This window comes from Triticum urartu, chromosome 5 (genome assembly GCF_003073215.2).
Source record: "Triticum urartu cultivar G1812 chromosome 5, Tu2.1, whole genome shotgun sequence".
Lineage (NCBI taxonomy): Eukaryota > Viridiplantae > Streptophyta > Magnoliopsida > Poales > Poaceae > Triticum > Triticum urartu.
In genome coordinates this window covers 11276437-11297174 of record NC_053026.1, presented here as the reverse complement: position 1 = coordinate 11297174, position 20738 = coordinate 11276437, and the positions used below count along the sequence as shown (strand labels likewise).

The 20738-nt window shown below is 47.3% G+C and overlaps 2 protein-coding genes across 2 annotated transcripts; both read right to left on the bottom strand.

The window, feature by feature from the left end:
- Nucleotides 1–8912: 8912 nt before the first annotated feature.
- On the bottom strand, nucleotides 8913–11357 carry LOC125555435. The gene is made up of 5 exons (XM_048718394.1): nucleotides 11217–11357; nucleotides 10723–10914; nucleotides 10480–10639; nucleotides 9420–9478; nucleotides 8913–9331 (listed from the first exon to the last, which is right to left on the bottom strand). The coding sequence occupies exons 2-5, from the start codon at nucleotides 10912–10914 to the stop codon at nucleotides 9053–9055; spliced, it is 690 nt and encodes a 229-aa protein (XP_048574351.1). The 5' UTR covers nucleotides 11217–11357; the 3' UTR covers nucleotides 8913–9052.
- A 1678-nt stretch (nucleotides 11358–13035) lies between these two features.
- On the bottom strand, nucleotides 13036–17722 carry LOC125506923. The gene is made up of 3 exons (XM_048671631.1): nucleotides 15750–17722; nucleotides 15446–15650; nucleotides 13036–13621 (listed from the first exon to the last, which is right to left on the bottom strand). Exons 1-3 carry the CDS (start codon nucleotides 17616–17618, stop codon nucleotides 13395–13397), a joined length of 2301 nt encoding a protein of 766 aa, XP_048527588.1. The 5' UTR covers nucleotides 17619–17722; the 3' UTR covers nucleotides 13036–13394.
- Nucleotides 17723–20738: the final 3016 nt, after the last annotated feature.

Sequence of the window (20738 nt, the reverse complement as noted above, 5' to 3'; positions counted from 1 at the left end):
CGCCGGCGCCTCCATCCTCAGCCTGTGTGCCGGGGAGCTCGAGTAGCCAATGGCCAAAAAGAGGTTTATCGCGGCCTTTTCGCCTGACGCCGGCGAGGTGGTCGCCGAGGTGTTCCCGTCGTCCTCCACGGGCCCGATCCGCCATCGCCGGTCCCCCGGTCCGCCCGCCGCCACGCCCCTACGCCGGTTCAAGGACTTCCCCGTCCTCCCCCAGACCCGGCAGCCGACGAAGTCCTACCACGGGGTTCGGTAGCGGCGGTGGGGGATGTGGGTCGCCGAGATTACAGATCGGGAGACCCACACCCGCCGGTGGCTCAGTAGCTTCCACACAGCCGAGCTCGCGGCCATGGAGTACGACCGCTGGCAGGTCTGCTACCACGGCGCGGCGGCTAGGCTCGATTTCCCCTTCGGCACACGTCCGGTCCACCTCGTTTCGTCAGAGCCAGGGGTGGTGAGCTCGGCTATGGCGCGGGAGGACCGCGAGGCGTGGGAGCGTCTCAAGGCCGAGGCCGCCAACCAGGCCTACATGCAAGAGCTTCGCCGGCAGCACCCGGAGCTCATGGAGGCGGAGCGGGCGATCTTTGCCGGCGCGGAGGGAGGCGAGGTTATCGTGCTCTCCTCCGATGACGAAGTCGAAGGCGGCGAGGACGGCGGCGCGAAGGGCGGCGAGGTTATCACGCTCTCCTCTGATGACGAGGTCGAAGGCGGCGGCGGCAGCTTGGAGGGCATCGAGATGGGCCCCGAGGACGAGGAGATCGACGTCGACGAGTGGAGGAGTGCCTTCCCCAATGACCCCGATGACGGTACTGTCCCGGACCCGGCTCGCGGCACACCGTACATGACAAGGAAGGATTGGCTCGACCTCTACTTCGACCAAAAGTAGTTTAGCTTAGTTTAAATTTATATTCTATGTTCGGTTATGCAAAACTATCTATGTTTATGTTTGAATGCATGCTACTTTCGGTTGAACCTGCTTTGAACTTGATCAAATTGAAGTTTACAACCTTAAGTTTAGGGGATCGACTAGAAAAGGCCAAAAATTGCTGGAGTATATATATATATATATATATATCCACTAAGGTTTTTAGTCCTTTAACTTTTTAAGGATCGCCTAGAGATGTCCTTATGACTTGTTTATTTTAGTTCTTCACAATGTGATGCTCTATATGTGCAACTATTTGTTGTGCAGTTCAATTTCATCAATAACAGTTTCAACAATACCACTATGAATTACGATATTTGGTTGTTGTTAAGGATATTGCAGTTAACATGTCTTTTCATTTTTCAATTGTTGTTTAGCAACATGCATTGTACTGAATGACTAAATATACAATCCCAGGCTACATAGCAACAAGGAAGAGTGTTCCCTTAATGTTCTGATGATGTCTAGATATACATGTAATAAAATCTTATATAATGGGATGGATGAAGTGTTGTACTACATCATTTTTCAATTGTTGTTTAGCTTCTAATATTAACTTGGTGCTTTTAGGTACATATATCATTGCCAAAGGTCCACACTTCGACCCTTTCTGCGTATGGGGCAATGAGATATTCATGAACCAGCATCAAGTGAGGAAATTGATAAAGATTGTTACTAAAATGGGTCAAAAGATGTCAATCGAACTATTTGTTTACACTTTATGCAAGACAACAGTGAACCGTGGGATGGTAAGTAAGAACCATGTAGCCTTCTTTTTACTGCCCGTAATGAGTTGTGTTAGATGACAATATCTGATTCTTTTTTCTTTTGCAGTGGATCCTGAAGCAGTTTACTCAAGATTACCTCTCAAACCACATGATTGGTTGCCGGCCATCACAAGGGGTTGGACTAGAGTCCTACATGCCTTCTGCATCCAGGAGAGCACAATAGGGCCATTCCACTTCACCTTGTTCAGCAACTGGAATGTTTGTCGCCTCTTTCTTTACCATCTGTAATAGTACAAGTATAGAACCCTGGTACATCATTCTTTATTTGGTGCTTCTGTAATTCTTAAACATATGTACCTGTGAATCGAATAATGCATTGGTTGTTTGAACCTGATGGGTATGAATAAAGCTATAGCCTACTTTCAAGTTTAAATTAGGTACAATTTTAAATAGCAGCAATTAAATTAGGGCAAAATTACATTGTGCAGGTCATTACGGCACACACGGTTGGTAAAACACAAATGTTTGCGATATACACCATAATCCGAGACGGTTCACAGAGAGGAAACGTGTGCAAGCATGCACACAGTTGCCATTCGCAAAGTGTGTGTGATGTCAGACACTATCACATATGGTGCGGGAAAACTAAATGTGTGTGATTGTCTACCTATCGTACATGGTTTATAATCATGAACTGTTTGTGATGTGCCAGGCATCGTAAATCTCCCGCGCCTGGAATCTGCCTAGAATCTGCCTGGAAAGCTCCCGTGCCTAGAATCTACCTGGTTTTAGGCAGAACCACAAAACTCCGACTGCGATGGCAATGCGAGCACAAACGAGTAGCAAGGATGAAGTGTTTGGGATATTCGAGATATCGGAAACGGTTATATAGGGACAACTGTATGCATATCAAGGCTCCCTATCCCCGACGGTTTCTGGGTCGTGTGGGAAGGACCCCCCTATCGCCCACACTCACTTGGCGACGGTTCCAAATGCCGTCGCGAAAAGGGGTTAAAAACCGTTTGTTTAGGACCGACGCGCACCAGTGTACGGATCAAGGAAGGCAACTTCTTCATTCCGGAGTAATGGATTTGTAGCATGCCATAGCGACCAAAGCCTCATTAAAGACGGATTGACTATGTCCAGGTAGAAAATATTGCCGTTGACCACACTATCAAACCCGTGATATATTTTATCAGCATGGAACGGGTTGACAAATCCAAGACAGTCTATGACATTGGCGGTATAATACATCTCACCCTTTTCTGGACCTAGATACTACTATAGAAGCTGAATTTCAATGCTTAGTGTACTCAACTTGTGTTTTGGTAACATTGGTTCACCGGGCATAAACATTTGCCATACGCGCGAACTAGTAGGAACATTCACCGCATTTTCTTGTGGTCTTTACTGGTGGTAGGTTCATTAGCTGATTTCTTCTTTCTCTTTCTACCCTTTTTACGATGCTGAGCTGAGGGGTCCATATAAGATGGTTCTTCGCAATACATTTAGTGTGGCAATTATGAGTCAAAATCATAAAAAACCAAAAATTAAAGAAAAAATCGACATGACTTTTGCTAAAAAGAGGACATAGCGAGTGCCAGAAATTCGGCAAAACGGAAATGAATCAACGTTTTGTGAAAACATTGGCACTCATATCACAACCAGCAACTATAAACCAACCACACTAGAAGGGTTCCTACACAAAATATTAAAGAAAAATTCGACATGACCTTTGCTCACAAGAGGACATAGCGAGTGCCAGAAATTCGGCGAAATGGAAATGAATCGACGTTTCGCGAAAACATTGGCACTCATGTCATAACCTGCAACTATAAGCCAGCCACACTAGAAGGGATCCTATGCAAAAAATTAAAGAAAATATTGACATGGCCTTTGCTAACAAGAGGACATAGCAAGTGCCAGAAATTCGGCACGGAAATGAATCGACGTTTCACAAAAACATTGGCACTCATGTCATAACCTGTAACTATAAGTCAACCACACTAGAAGGGTTCCTAGGCAAGAAATTTGGCATGTATTTCTAAACTACTAGTACTTACCTAAACATAGATCTGATGATACTACAACAGATCTTGCCGTCATACAAAATAACACTAAGAAACATTGGCATGTATTTTGAACCTACTAGTATTTACCCTAAACACCAATCTGACCATGCATACAGGAGGGGTGGGGCGCTTGGCGTTCAAAGGTGGCCCAAGGTCTCCGATATTGGCGGGGAAGGGCGACATGGCCGCACGGCTAGCCGACGGGGTGGAGCTCGACGGTGGCGGTGGCGGCGGCGATAAGATGCCTCCTCTGGTGTTGGAGGAGGAGCCCATGCCCGCGGTGGCGCGAGGAGGGGCACGGCGTCAAGGAGCGCGGCGGCGACTCGGACGAGATTTGAGGGGAGAAGAGACGACACAAGGAAAATGGCAAGTTTTGGGAGTGAACGGTTTTTGGGCGAAAATTAAACCGCCAGCCTCGTGGATGTAGGAGTGATGGGCGCGGCTTAACGCCTGCCACGCGAATGGCAAGAAGCTGTGGCGGGCGGTACCAAGAAACCGCCACTGCTAAGATGACCTCATGTATCTTCCCGAATGGAGGTTGCCGCAATTTAGCTGTGGCGGGGCGAACAAATTGCCCGTCACTGTTGACAGAAGAAGTAGTGGAGGGTAGCCTGCCGCTATTAGGTTTCATCACGAGGTCAGATTTACAATGGTTTACCTGTGGCGGGCGGAATGCTCCCCATGTAGCTGTGGCAGGCATCTTTTGTCACCTGCCACAACTTGTTTTCCAAAATAGTTGTGGCGGGTGACTCACGGTGCCCGCCACTAATTTTAGTTCACCTAGGGCGTGTTTGGTTGCCGTCGCCTACAGTACCCGTGTTGCATACACATCTCCACTCGACCTGGCTCTAGAAAAACAGCCTCATATGCGACATCTGCGAATTGTTTGGTTGCCTGCATATGGACTGCCTGCATTAGGAGATCAACTTTGACACGTTGTTTGGTTGCCTGCATTGTCTCGGCACATGCAACTACATGTTGTTTGGTTGCCCGCATGGGGTGTGATTAAGAGCTAGCACTTGCACTTAGCGCACAGGGTTAAGAGATAGCAGAGGAAGTGGGAGAAGAAATGCAGTGTGCGCCGGACCATGGCGACTGCGGTGGATAGTGGCCGTGGCGCCGTGTCCGACATGACGAGCATGGAGTTGTGGACGAGCGACCCCGTCGGCGGCACGGCGAGCAACACCGTCGGCGAACTAGTTGCGGTGCTCGCGCAAAGACAGTCGACAGAGGAGGAGAATGCGGTGCCCGCGCCATGGTATCGTCAGTGCAGTGGACGAGAGAGGAGGCCGGGATGATCGACACCGGAAATGACTCCAGTGTAGTAGGGCGAGAGAGAGGAGGCCAAGATGATCGACCCTGTCAGCGGCGCGCCGAACTGCAGTGTGCACGGAGGCAGAGGACACAAGAAAGCAGAGTGCACACCATTGCAGCGTCAGTGCAAGTAGGAGACGACAGAGAGTAGGCCGAGATGAGTGACGCCGTAAACGACTCTAGTGTAGTAGGGCGTGGGCAAGGAGATCAAGGGGAGTCGGCGTCGAGAGGGACGAATAGGAGGACTCTGAGTAGAGGACAGAGGAGCTCGACATGGCGGCGTCAGTGCAGTAGACTGCTGCTCAAAGAGAGATGAAGCTACGATCGTCGAAACCAAAAACTTACAACATGAATGTTGTGAGGAACTGCGAGATTAGGCTGCTGGTCAAAGGAAATTTCAAACGATCGATCGTGCGCGACGAATCTGACAAAATTCGTCAAGAATAGCTTCAAACCGGAAGACGGAATTAAGAACTTACGGCCGACGAAACTACGAACCAATCGTCTGAATGGAACCGTAGCATCGAGGTGCATCTTTTTCATGTAGAGCTTACCTCGAATCGAAGCACCGTTGTGTAGATCGAAAGGGGCTAGGAAGAACAGAATTAGAGGGAAGGTTCAGGCTGCATACCTCGTATCCCTCCCATCTTCTCGCTAGAAATTGCAGATCTGAGCGTTTCTAGCGAGCCAGGCCCAAGTGTGCTTTAAGGTTCGTGCTATGCGCCACTTTCTTCCCGCACGTGTCAGGCTGGGCCTAATGCGGGCAACCAAACACGTCCTTATAGGCCCGCCAAACCGACGGCGGCTACGTGCCGGAGTCGGCCGGAAATGCGCTAGGTGAGCCAAATCAAGTGCGGCTTTGTCCCAAATGCTCCTGAGAACGAGCCGGGTCAAACCGTGGGTGTTGCAGGTGTCAGGGCGGACCAGAACGACGGCAACGATAGCAAACGCTGGCGGTTAGAGCACGGGAAGGACGCAGGCAAGGCTGCGGTGCTTCGGCCTGCTGGGAGTCCTAGGAGCACGACTGCGTGCTTGGCAATGGCTCTAGCAAGCTAAAATGGCAGCGGCGGCGAGACACGGCGGCGGAAGCTCACGGCTATGGCGAGGGAGCTAGCTAGGGGGGGGCACACACGAGCAAATAGACGGAGGGGAAAGATGGCGGAGCTCACCACGGAGGCACACAGGGGCCGTTGGTGGCTTAGGAGATGTAGCGGCGACGAAATCGGTGATGGAGTCGCAGTGGTCGAAGGTGGAAGACGACTCAATCCGGGCGATGTATCGCGAGGGGGCTCGAACTGCTGCCCGTAGACGGAGTAGATGAGGCAGATGGAGCTCCTGGACAAGATTCTAGACACCGGGGAGCTCGATGGACACGCAAGCGAGGGGGGTCCGTGGCGATAACAACGACATTTAGAACAGGGAGAAGAGAGCGAACGGGGGAGAGGGGGAAGTGACCTAGGGTTTGTCCAGGGGGTGCGGGATGTTGCTATTATCCTCTCCCGGCTCTTGTAGCATCGCGTGGAGAGCATCGAGCCAGGGTGGCCGCGGATGCGCGCCACGCCATGGCCTCTGCTTCTCCTGGCGAGAGGTAGAGGAAAAGACCGGCTCGGCTCGGCTCGGCTGCACTGTTGCCTCAGCTGCGGCAACTGTACTGTGCCTGTTTTTCTTTTTTATGTTTCTTACTTTTTCTGTATTGCAACTTAATCAAGTACCAAATATTTTCGAAAACATTAACGCCCACACGTGTGGCAACATTGCAACTCGCCCACACGTCTGGATCACCGTCCAGTTAAGTTTGCACGAATCTTGACACACCGAGGCAGTTTTCGCATGCCACGTAGGACAAGGCCGGTGTGTGGGCGTTGGAGAGGTCGCCCACACGCCCCACAGCACGTGGTTGCCAGCTGCGCTGTGTTGGCGAACTAGTTTCTGCCCACACAGCCACCACCTAGACCACGCGTGTGTGGGCGAACTGTTTTTCACCCACACGACAGTCGTATGTGTTGGATGGCAACTGCAGTTGCGCGTACATGGCAACTAGGTAAACACACATGGTAACTATGATTCGTTTGCTAGACGGCAACTGCAGTTGCGCGTACGTGGCAATCAGATAAACATACATGGCAACTGTGATTAACCACACGTGGCAACTAGGTAAACACACATGGCAACTATTGTTTGACCATATGTAGCAAGTAGTTACTCACACACGACAACTATGGTTTGATTGTATGCGGCAACTACCATAAATTAGACATGGCAACTATAGTTAACCAAAACAGAGAGAATTGTCATGCTTTTACAACCATATTTGCCATCCCGAATAACTACATCTGCCATCCCAGATGGCAACTAAATCATCATCCCGTGGGTACCTAATGTAGCTGCGCCAGGACGTGTGGGCATTTTTGCTTCATGCCATACGTGCGGGGTGGGGATGAGTAGTACTTGTTGGGCGTGTGGCACGAAGTAGCTGCGCCCACACGTGTGAGCAATTCTACTGTTCGCCCACACACGGTCCGTGTGGGCTGCCCCTTGCTCAATGCCACACACGGTGTGTTGGCGAATGCCTATTATGCCACACGTGTGGTGGATATCGGCGTCCAATATTTTTTGTTGCATATGAAAACTGGCACATAATTACTAGGCCATATATTATGTTAGCACAAACAGTTCAAATTTATTTTGAAATGTTTAAATATTTGCTTGAATTGAAATGGCTCAATTTAGTGATGCTGGCCCTGTTTTAAATAAGTTAAGGTCATTTTAATAGTTCAAATGATATTGGTTTCTACATGACAACCACTTTTGATTTACTGTTTAAAAAAATTGACTTGTAATTTGAATTTGAATTTGAGTTGAGTTCCAACTAAGTGGCAATTAAGCTTAGCAAAATAAGATGACAAGGCATCATTAGGGTGAGTTCATTGTAGCTAATTACAAGGGTGTTACACCTACTTCATCGGCGGAGTGGTGGAGGATGACGACATGTAGACTATGTGCAACGAGGTGCCGAGAACCATCTGCTACCGGACTTGCTCATCGTGGTGTGCTGAGGAGAGGAGAGGCCAAGCTACGGTCTGAGGAGAAGAGATGGGACAGTGTGAGGAGAGGAGACGCTTCGGTGTGAGGACATGAGAGGAGATGGGGCTGGCTGATGCGGTCGACCTGCTTAAATAGCCAGGGCGAGCAGACTAACGCCGCTTCAGTGCGGCACAACAGTCATAGTAGGTTTTTTGGGCGCCACATTGGTGTGAATGCCAGCGTTGTCAACCAGCATCAATTCGGGTAGGCAACTGTCCGGTCGCATCCGCTTTGCATCTGCTTTGAGTGGCATGGATGTGCGGTGAGGTTTCTAGAGCGAAAGGTGCCGGAACTGGAAGGGTGTTGGGTGGGCCCCTAGAGTGGGACACAAACATGGCACGAGTCCGGACGTTCGCAAACAGGCTGTGCAGTGAGGTTTCTAGAGCGGAAGATGCAGGAAGGGTTTCGTTTCTAGAGCGGAAGATGCAGGAAGGGTTTCGGGTGGCCCCTGTAGTCAGACGCACGCATTCAAGGGACTATGTTGGATGACAAAAAAGGTTCAGACAGGCCGTTCAAGGGTGGCTTGGTTCCGTGTTGGAATTGCCCTTAAGTTGATGCCAAGTCTACCACATTATTGTTGCTGTTACACAAATTTGTCAGGCCATTTCTATGTCGTGGACATTTTCAATATTATTTGCATGTTTTGTAACTTTTTGTAATATATAATCATTCAAATAGATGCACATGTTGTGCGGATTTCATTTTGAAACATGTGCAGCAAAGAATTGTGCATATTTGCGAAACTTTCTAATTCTACGTTTTGTCCATCCAAACAAGAATTGAAGTTGTTGCTCCCCTTAGATTCTAATTTCTAAGTCAATGAACATCCAAATACAAAAATTAGCATTGAAGTCAATTCAATGCAAATGCCTCGAATGCCTACATCCAAATATAATTGCCCCGTAGGGTGTAGTACTACTACAGAATGTAGGTCATGCAGTAATATGTGGAGGTGGAGTCGGCCACTTAGGTTCACGGAAGGGAGGGCGTGAAGATGGAGGAGGTGGCTGAGCAGTTGGAGGATACTTGGCTATCACCCGAGGCTGACGACGTGGCTTGGTACTTTTAGGCTTCTGCACCCGAGGAGGCAAATCAGCCGCTGGACTTGACTCATCAGCCGCTGGACTTGCATCATCAGCCGCTTCATCCTTCTTCTCAGGAAATTCAAATATAACAGGGTGTGGGTTGTTCCAACACAGGGGAACACTTGGCTGCAGAGAAACAAAAACAGAGATAAAGCTTCGGCCAATGATAGAAAATGCCCATTTTGAATGAGAGAAAATGGTACCATGTACCTACCTGTGTATTATCATGATCAAGATCACGGGGAGGCTGGTACATTTTAACTTCTCCAGGGGCTGCATAACATCATGACCGTGTTAGCATTATTTATTAATCATTACCACAATCCTTTGAGCGCACCAGAGAGAAAGATAGGGATCATGAGTAGCTGATAAGGTTGGTCAAGGGCATTTTTGTCTCTGAAAATCACGAAATCAGATATGTACATATTTCTTGCAAATATTCTAAAATGGTACGCAATGGCATATTTCGAAGTACTTGAATTTACATTTTACAGTGGCATGCTTCAAGATAAAATATTGCAGAATCAAATTAAACCAAGGAAAAAAAAACCATCAGACCTGCATGTTGCGGAATACATGCACCATCATCATGGACAAATGCCAATTATGTAGCAAATAGCCTAATGCTCGACTATAGTAGCATTATAAAATTTTCAAATATGTATCATGTACTGATCCTGTACGAGCATGAACGTCAAATCACTGTTAGGAATGTAGATCATTTTGATTTCCTAAGATAACTTTATAAGCTACTAGCACTTATTAGATTCTTTTGGGGATGCTGCTATAAGGTTGTATTTGCTTCTTCTTTTTTTACATTATAAGGTTGGTTACTTTTATGACTACAAAGTTGAATTTTTTTTCATGTACAACGAAATAATTCTTGGTCACCAGTGAAATTTCTTTGTGTGCATTATAAACGGTAGGTGAAGAATGCTTCAAAATTTGATTTTGTTTATCGCCTCAAGCAAAGTTTGCGGCAAGGACAAAAACAAAAGATTCCAGGAAACGATAACATCAGTTTTGCATGATACACATCACTTCACTCTTCTTATGCTAAAAACATGACTAACACCAAGGCCTAAGCAGCTCTGATGTACCAGGCATGTGCAATTGAATACAGAACTAGCCGTTGAAAAGTATGAGACCCTTAGCCGTTAGCGTAAAAACAAGCTTATTTGATGTAGTGCATGTGCAGAATTCTAATTTAACAAATCTTAGCTGCAGCATTTAAAACAGCCTTGTGGTATCTATTGAGAAACCAGGGGACTTACTAATTATCTGAGACCCATCAATGGTATTTGTCAAAACCATGTCGAAAGGAGGCATCTGCCAAGGAAGTTGAAAATTTCGTTCAACACTGTCCGCAGACTCCTTGTCGGCAAACCGCACATCAATATAGCGTTCCTTCTTATTCACTTTCATGAAAAGATCCTACAAAATTAAAGCGTTAGCGCATTACAACGTCCATTCATAGTACATATATTGATAATAAAGAATAAAAAGAAAACGCTCACCTGACCAAACTGACGTGTATAAAATTCCACCAGATCTGCAGTAATCATCGGTCCATCTTTTAGTGGACGAAACCTAATGGTGTCCAAGGGATCGGGGCCCCGCCTACTCTTTTTTGGCTTGGAACTTTCGCCAGACTCGGCAAGATATCTTTTCCTGCTCAGAGGAGATCCTTTCTTGCTCTTGCTCGACATCTAAAACAGTGGATGCAGCATTCAATCAGAGTCAATAAGATCTCAGGAAGACGACTGACTACTCGTGCTAGACAAATTCAGCCCAAAGCTGGCTCCGGCAAAGCCATAAATGCTCACAGTGAATTGAGTGTAATAAATGCAGCAAAGCATCGAACAGATTGTGTGAAGCCGCTATGAATGACAGGAGTTGTACTACCAACCAACCAGTTACTCCCACGGCCACGCAGGGGGCAGGGGCAACGAACGAAAAGTAACCAACACATAAACTAGATCCGCGCGGGCTGGGCAAGAAAAATAGCTACCGTACTGGCCGCCGCAGAGAGAAATCCGCCGCCGGAGAGGGAGGATCTGACTTGGTGGCGGCCGCCGCCGGAGTTGAGGGATGGACGACGGGAGAGAAGTCTTGCGAGTGACCCCCTATTTGTTAGGGTTCGATCGAGCTTTTGTTTTTTTGGAGCTAGTTCGATCGAGCAAAGTGGGCCAGCGGTAATCTTGCGTAGGCCCACTCCCCCCTCCGTGTGTGTGGCACGGGCTCGTTACTGCACGCCGGCCCACAACGTTTTCCCCTCTGTTTTCTAAAAAAAATTGATTGAAAACAAAATACTCCCTCCGTCCCAAAAAATACTCCCTACGAACACATAAAAAGTTTCATTGCTGCATCAGATTCAAAGCAGAATGTGAATGATATTGCGAGAGGGTGACTCCAATAGGTTAGCCGAGTTTTCTCATTCTCTTGTTCAGGGGCGACATGTTTGGCTGGTCCAACCCCATGATCCTTTTTGTATTTCACTTCATGTGGCTTGATACCCCTCAAAGAAAAATCTGACCACTATTTTCTCAAGAAAAGAAGTTAATCACTTTTTAGGCCTACACGCAGCCTTGCAGAACTAGTTTTCTTCCCTACAAAGGCTACGCCACTAGCGTCGTGCCAGGAGCCGCTTCTTTGAGCCCTTGCATCATAGATCGGTCACACCCCTACCGAGTCCGCCATCCCTGCAATGTCACGGAGCGCCGCCGGGAGGAGCATCCATAGGAGAAAAATATCGTGCTGCCGTGCACTGGCCCTACAGACAACCGCGCCACGGGTGCCGAACGCCAAATCCCCGCCATCCCCTTCACTGGCGACGCATAGGCTTTCCCGGCGGCCACCTCTAGGGACGGCGATGGGAGAGGGGAGGGAGGAGGGGGTAGCGGCAGCGGGCGCTAGGGGTTGAGCCCGTCACCCTGGAGGAGATGACGCGAGGGGTGTCCAATATTTTACTCAAATCATGAATTCTTGGGGAGCGGGGGCTACTAATTTCCAATCAGATGGCAGGAAAGGCAGGAACAACCCCTCTAAAGTTGATGATCGCATAAAGAGAGCTATTGGCTTGAACTTTCATGTTGCCGGATAAGAAAATTCACTAGAGTCGGTAAAAGAGATGCTCTTGGCAATTTCTTCAAGTTCAAACCAGAGCTTCATCATTCCTCATCAAAGTTTCTTCTGAATGTAAGCTTGAGAATAACATAACCATTTTTGGATATGAAAGAGTACAAAGTTTCATGATACTAGCAGTTTTGCCACCTAGTGACATAATCAAAGGACGCATGCACGGGCGCGCTTGGACATGAATGGAACAAAAAATCAGAAATACTGCTGAATGGCGATGTTCTCAGGGACACTACTGGGAAGTTCATAGCTGTCGGGAAGTTCATAGGGTTTTGATGCTCTAACTACAGAAGCGACGATGCTAAGATATGTGCACCAAAACTGACGTAAACTCAAATAGTAGCATCGAAGTGATCAGCACGATGACTAATGGTGGGCCCTAGTCGGACGTGGCTGCTGCCATTTTTAAGGATCCTCCGAATGAAATCTTAAGATCCCTACGCATTGATAAATAAACCTGTATATTTATTTATGCTTATATACTTTTTTATATCACACAAATGTGAGTGGCCCCTAACTAATCATTCAAGAAGCATGCGGCCGGGGTGTTCTACTCTTTGGACAGGGCGCACCGTCCAACAAATTTGGTACTCCCTCTGTACGCAAATATAAGGCGTTTTGTGTCACTAATATTTGTTTACAGAAGGAGTAGAAATCTGTTACGGACGAAAGGAAATAAACTGAACCTCTGATGACCAAACAAATTTCTCGGGTGATTACATAGTGGCAGATAACAACAAAGGTTCAGGCAAGACGGAATACAAAATACAGCAATATTATAACAAGCTTGATTTACTACTCCCTTCGATCCATATTAATTATCGCCGACTTAGTATAACTTTAAGTGCAAAAGTTGTTACTAAGCTGGTGACAATTAATATGGAATCCGAGGGAGTAATATTTCTACATCAGGCTTAATAAGGTTCAAGACCTAATACTAGTTCCTCCCGCTCTTGAAATTAATACTCATCGCCCTAAAAGTCGTACTAAGTCTGGCGACAATTAATATGGATTAGAGGGAGTAAGTATTTCTACATCAGGCCTAATAAGGTTAATACTCATCGCCCTCCTGCAACAACTTTTTTTGATGCTCACAGTACTCCATCATATCGTCTGCAAACTGGGCGTCACTCCTAAAATCGAACATTAAATCCACGTCCAGCATCCCGTCCGTGTGCTCAGTTCCATCGGCGGTAATATCATGATCACACTCAAGAAAGTCTACTGAATCTGGATACACAATCTTCCTCGCGGTTCCCTTTCCATAGTAGCAACGGCCTGTCACCAAAACCAAAATTGATTTATTATTGTATCAATCACAACAAGACAGCTCAGCGATTCTTCAAAGTGAAAGGCTTGGCAAATGATGTCTATTTGCGTTGGTTTCACTCACCGGACCAATGGTATGCAATAGAAAACAATGACAAATTTAAACAGCAGTTCTTGACAAGGAAAAAGAAGGTTAGAAGTACACTTTGGAACGTAGAGAAAGTGTATCTCAAAAGAATCTTAAGATGTTTAGTCCTTTTTTACAGACGATCAGCAACAAGAGGACATAAATGTTCAATTTATGTCAAAATTGCTACATCGAAGCGGTACTAATCTATAACATATCCTATGCACATGATATGTACCAGAATTCAGAGGTGTATTTAAATCTTGCAATTTTGCGGGTAAATGTCTACATGAGTATGAGCGCATGGCCGTTTCAACGGAAGAAATGTGACCTGAGATTGGTGCAGATATGTCCTTACATTTGTTTTCTGTTCCATGTGTTTGTGGCTTCTATTGCGGAAAGGATGTAGATTAGAGATTACTGTAACTCATACATCACCATTCGAGATGATAAACAGGTGTACAATCGCGGCAGAACTGTAAACTGGGTTGCAAATCCAGAAGAATACACATTTTAAATGGGGTAGCTATCGAAGGGTGACTTTCTCGGTACTTAAAAGGGAGCAATATGCATAGCAAATTGGGTTCAGATACTCGGCTTCTTGACATGCTGCTAAGGTCATCTGATGTGGTGAAACATAGTACGCAGACAGTGAGGGGTAGTTGATTCCTGCTGTGGTCAAGGAGAGGCATGGTGCAGTCGATGTAGTGGGAAGGAGATGACTGCTGGGAGAGGAGGAGGTGCTTGCTGATATGGATAAGGGGCCAGAATGGAGAGTAGAAGCTGAATATCGTCAAACAATTGCAGGGCCATCGTGTTTGCCAAAATTAAAAACCACTCAATGGACTCTTCAGTTTATACTTAAATTAATTATTCATGGGATGATGTATTTTCCTGCTTGTAAAGTTCATAATGTTGACTGCAAAATCTGAATGGACATGAACTAATTTTTACAAATAAATGCTGATTGCCTGGGTGGCTGATTCACAAGTTTGTCGATAGTGAGTGTATGCATAGCCACTAATTTGCTGTATCATCTTGCATATATGGAAAATGGTGTACCAATTAAAACGCGAGGAGCAGAATGCAGAAAAGAGAGAAGGCAGTGAATGTGCATGCAGTACCCTACATAAGGTCTTCTGTATGGGAGATATAGAATACCTGCTAGTCTGGTGCACACAAAAAATAACTGAAGTGTGATCACAGAAGGACTCTAGGAACAGTGACTCAAGTAGGTAACATACTAGAGCCTAATGCACAGTCTAGACAATGGTGTGAAGTGGAATGTGAAGCAGCATCCCTGGGTGTATGCAAAATATGATAAACAAGGTGACTAGAGAAGGTTGAGTGGAAGGTGGTGATAGAGAGGCCACGTGGGGTGTCTGTTCATAGGGTACAGAAAAAGCTGGATTTCTTTGTGGATGAGCTGGTGGCTGAGTACTTGGCACTGATGGATGACCTGTTGGTGGCTGAGCACCAACTCAGTGCTCCTAAATAAGTTATTCTTTATGGGAGCTATCTCTATGATTGGATGAAACAAACAAGCATCTTAGGATTGTAAGACGAAAAGCCGTTAATTGAAATCAAAAGGATCTTCAATGAAACCAGGGGGGGGGGGGGGGGGGGGGGGGGGGGGGGGGGGGTGTCTCTCTAATGTTTTAAACCTAGATGGCTGCTCATGCTACTTGGAAGGAATATGGACTTACCAGTATGTATCAGGGGTAGAGGGCAGCAGAAATCTGGTTTTGCCTGCTCACCAGGACACGACCAATTGAGTTCAGCGAAGAAGAGTTTGTTACCAGCAGTCCTTGATTTGGAAGCAGCCACAAAATTGACGTGGTAGCACTCCCTGTCTAAGGACTCGGAACCAGCCACCATACCACAGATAACAGTTAGCACATATTTTGGTTCCTAAAACAAGCAACATCAATGTCAAATGAAGCAGCTGACAATGAGATGTAATGAATATGTACCAAGTAAACAAGGATGAATAAAAGCAAAGCCACGTACCAGAGGATGCTCAGAGGCATATTTCTGCAGCAGTTGTTCAAGCTTAGAGCAAAGGTACAAGCTCATGCTGTCATAATATGACTTCATTCTTTGCAGAGTCACCTTAGCCTCCTCGCACAATTCGGACACCTTGCGAGGTTCGGGATCCAACGTCACTGCTTTATATCGGAGGAACTGCTCTATTTGGCCAAGAGATTCAGGAGAGATCACACCATTGGTGCCAGTCGTCAATAAACGCCGTAGGTCATACAGCACATTGGGCGTCAGGGACGCAAGGAATGACCCTAGTGCAGCATGTTGTGGGTGTCGAGCGGCTGCGGCTGCGGCAGCAAACTGCTGCAAGGTGTGCGTCTCCTGGGAAAGGTCACAGCATTTCAAGGAGAGGTGCTCCATCACCTGCTGCGTCGAGCAGCCAGAATCAAAGTTTCCTCGGACAAGGGTGATGAGGCCTTCCAAGGAACGGACCTCCACGCGAAGCATAGATAGGGCGTCGATGATGTGATACTCTTCGATTTCGGTCAAGGGTAGCGGGTAGACAATGCTGTGCCAAATGGAGTTGACAATGATGTTGGAGACAGGGTCCATGGGGCCATAGCAGTGGCCAGCGAACAAGATGTCGCGGATGAGCCGCATAGAGCGCGGCAGCATGGTGAACACTTTTAGATAGATGGCGTGGATCGTGCTGTGAAGCCGCATCCTGAGAGACTCGGTGTATTCGCAGGCATCGCCACAGCAACTCTCCACCAGACCGCCCCTTCGATAGGCTTTCTCAGCATCTTCCAAACAAGATGATATCATGGATCTCCTGTCCCGGGGGGACTGGGGGAATAGGGATGCCAAGCGGTCTCCATGTCGCTCAACCTTGTAGGTGACCAGGGAGAAGTTACCTCCATGATTCACAGAGTTTGTGTTGTGGGTTGATAGATGTGCTTCGTCTGGATTGAAGTTGCGATAGTAAACGGTGAGTTCACCACTGTCTGGCAGCAACTTGACCTGGAGATCAAGGGGGGCACCGTCCTGGTGGCGCAGCATACGCACGATGAGCTCAACATCATCGAGGGTGAGCTTGCGCCCTTGCGGCTTGAGGAACGGGGCGGCGGCGTCAAGCCACTGTTGGGGCAGGGGCGACGCCTGGAGCCGCACAAGGACATCAGGCGCAGGGTGCGACACATAGATTGCGGCACACTTGAGGGCGGCTTGCGTCCTTTGGGAGGCCGGGTTGGGGATCGGAAGCTCGGCATTGTACAGATCGTGCTCGACCAGCAGGACGGCCCGGACGAGATCACCGCGTGCCCAGTGGAGGTAGCGTGTGGCCTGTTCTTCACTAAGGCATCCGAAGTAGCTCACCATGAAGCTGCGGAGAGCGAGGTAGGATGCCCCAGCAACTCTGGCCCAGGTGTCTCTGCGGGAGAGAGTAGTGTGCCGGCTGGGTCGCGCCAGCCTGCTGGACCTCCTCGTGCCGTGCAGAGGCGGATCCGGGAAGTCGCGCCGGAGGAGGGCGATGGTGTTGAGGATGATGTTGGAGGCGGGGTCGAGGAGGCCGAGGGAGAGGGCGGATCTGCCCATGGATGTCATCAGCTTGTCGGCGGCGTCCGCTGGCAGGTCTTCGATGGGCAGCCGGTCGATCGCCTCCTCGTAATAGTCGGGGATGGTCTCCATGAGATCGAATTTGAGACAGAAGTCAGGGGGCTCGTCGCACTCGCCGCTGTACAAGCACGAGAAGAGCCCCCTTCGATCTCCCGGCGTCGTCAGCTGCGATGTCTGCGCTTCGGCGGCCGGAGAGAGCCGCGGACTCATGCGGCGCGGCCGCCGAGCCGGCGGCGGCACGGCTTCCGGAGAGAGCAGCGAAATCTTGCGCCGCGGCGGCATCAGCTCGGTTCGGCGGCGGCGGATCTAGGGTTCGGTGGCGTCTCCTCGGATAACACCAGGAGACGAGTGCGTGCGTTATCTGGTAATATATGGGACATACGGAGTATGAAGCTTGGACAAGCAGCGGTTGGTTTATTTTCCTTTTTTTCTTGATTGATGATGAGATGATGGGTGGGGGTGCCTATTGGCTGTTTTTTGTTTCGTTAGGGCAGGTCCGGAATTTTATGTATTTATTTATTTTTTATTAGGAAAAATCTAACTCGCTTTTATTATTCGACAGAAAAGGGATATAGTGAATTCAGAAGCCACATGAAACGACCATATCTAACAACAGTAAAATTGCGAGCTAGATTATGAGCATGTGTATTTGATGCATGTCCATCATGTATGAAACGAATTTCGCTGAAATCTCTTTATCGTTGATGGGTCTCCATGAGGACAAAGAAATAATTGAGGCAGCTACCCTTGTTGATGGTATTAATCACATGCAGGCAATCTGACGAAATAAAGACAGAATCGGAGTTGGAGGTCACCCGCTAGAGAGAGGCTTCTCGGACAAAGATTCAAGAGTGGCAGGGTCAAATACTCCAAAACAAGCAAGCACTGAAGAACCCTGATATATGCCATCATAAATACGAATCTGGATGTAATTTTTATTTCTGGTATTCGTTGTACTGCCATGATTGACGATGAATAGATTGGAAGTTTTTCCGCAAAAAAAACCGACAGATAGCTGCGACCACTCCTCTATTATCGCTTCTCGAAACAGGTGCATCAACGTTAATCTTCATCATATGTTAGGGAGGGGTATCCATCTTGGAGGGGCCGATGGAGCATGTTGGACCCTTACTGGGTGTTGAGTTCGTTCGTGTACGATCTCCAAATCTGCCAAAAAAACTTCCACTAAAAGAGTAAACTGATGATGGACTCTGAAATATATTCTCATGAATAGCCTTGCCTCTCACTGCCCAGCTTGCCCATGGAGTTACTACAGTTTTGGTAAACTGACCATGTTAATGATTCAATGAGGAAAAAGATCCACTCTTTTGGGCATTGTGAAAGGATCGAGAAGAGGTGTCTAGAGGGGGGTGCTTAGATACTAAGTACCAAAAGTTGTAGTTTTTAATATCTTTAAGTTTAAGTGGAGTTTTAGCACAAGTTTAACAAACACAATACATATCAAGCAAGCATGCGAGAGTATATGAGCAGCGGAAAGTAAAGCATACAACTTGCAAGAATGTAAGGGGAAGGGTTTGGAGTATTCAAACGCAATTGGAGACACGGATGTTTTGTCGTGGTTCCGATAGGTGGTGCTATTGTACATCCACGTTGATGGAGACTTCAACCCACGAAGGGTAACGGTTGCGCGAGTCCACGGAGGGCTCCACCCACGAAGGGTCCACGAAGAAGCAACCTTGTCTATCCCACCATGGCCGTCGCCCACGAAGGACTTGCCTCACTAGCGGTAGATCTTCACGAAGTAGCGATCTCCTTGCCCTTACAAACTCCTTGGTTCAACTCCACAATCTTGTCGGAGACTCCCAAGTGACACCTAGCCAATCTAGGAGACACCACTCTCCAAAAAGTAACAAATGGTGTGTTGATGATGAACTCCTTGCTCTTGTGCTTCAAATGATAGTCTCCCCAACACTTAACTCTCTCTCACATGATTTGGATTTGGTGGAAAGAAGATTTGAGTGGAAAGCAACTTGGGAAGGCTAGAGATCAAGATTCATATGGTTGGAATGGAATATCTTGAGCTCAACACATGAGTAGGTGGTTCTCTCTCAGAATATGTGTATTGTAAGTGTAGGCATGTTCTGATGGCTCTCTCCACGAATGAAGAGGAGGTGGAGGGGTATATATAGCCTCCACACAAAATCTAACCGTTACACACAATTTGCCAAACTCGGTGGGACCGAATAGTCAAACTCGGTCGGACCGATTCAGCAAACCTAGTGACCGTTAGGATTTTCGGTGGGACCGACATGCAACTCGGTAGGACCGATATGGTTAGGGTTAGGGCATAACGTAATCTCGGTGAGACCGATTACACAAACTCGGTGAGACCGATTTTGGTAATAAGCTAACCAGAGAGTTGGTCAGGCAAACTCGGTGAGACCGATTACACAAACTCGGTGGGACCGATTTTGGTAATAAGCTAACCAGAAAGTTTGCATTGTAATCTCGGTAGTACCGATTGCTCAATCTCGGTGAGACCGATTTTGGTAATGGACATACACAGAGAGATTACAATCCCATCTCGGTGAGCCCGAGATCCATATCGGTGAAACCGATTTGCCTAGGGTTTGTGGCAGTGGCTATGACATCTGAAACTCGGTGGCGCCGGATAGAAAGAATCGGTGGGGCCGAGTTTGACTTTTGGTTTAGGTCATATATGGATGTGGGAAGGTAGTTGAGGGTTTTGGAGCATATCACTAAGCACTTTGAGCAAGCAAGCCATTAAGCAACACCTCATCCCCTCTTGATAGTATTGGCTTTTCCTATAGACTCAATGTGATCTTGAATCACTAAAATAGAAAATGTAGAGTCTTGATCTTGAAGCTTGAGCCAATCCTTTTCCCTTAGCATCTTGAAGGGGTTCCACATCCTCTAGTCCATGCCACTCCATTGTTGAACTTATCTGAAACATACTAGGTAAAAGTGTTAGTCCAACAAGAGATATGTTGACATTAATTACCAAAACCACCCAGGGAGCACTTGTGCTTTCAATCTCCCCCTTTTTGGTAATTGATGACAACATACATCAAAGCTTTAGATAAAGATATAGAGAATAGCAAGTAAAGCTTTGGAAAGACATGTAACATGCATAGGCTCCCCCTACATGTATGCAATCATGTGAATATTGAATATAGGAGCATGTGAATGCATAAGCATGACAGAGTAAGCAATGTGTTACATGTATCTTGGCTATATGCATCACAGCAAATGATGTGAACAGGAGAAATGTACCTTCATGCTCATGAGTCCTTCTTGCAAACAGTATGTACATCAGCAAGAACTTATCATTCACATGATTGTGATGCATATACTTACCTTGTGGTCTTGAGTTGGCTTAGGAAGGGATGAACCTGTGTAAACAAGGTTAGATAACACAGA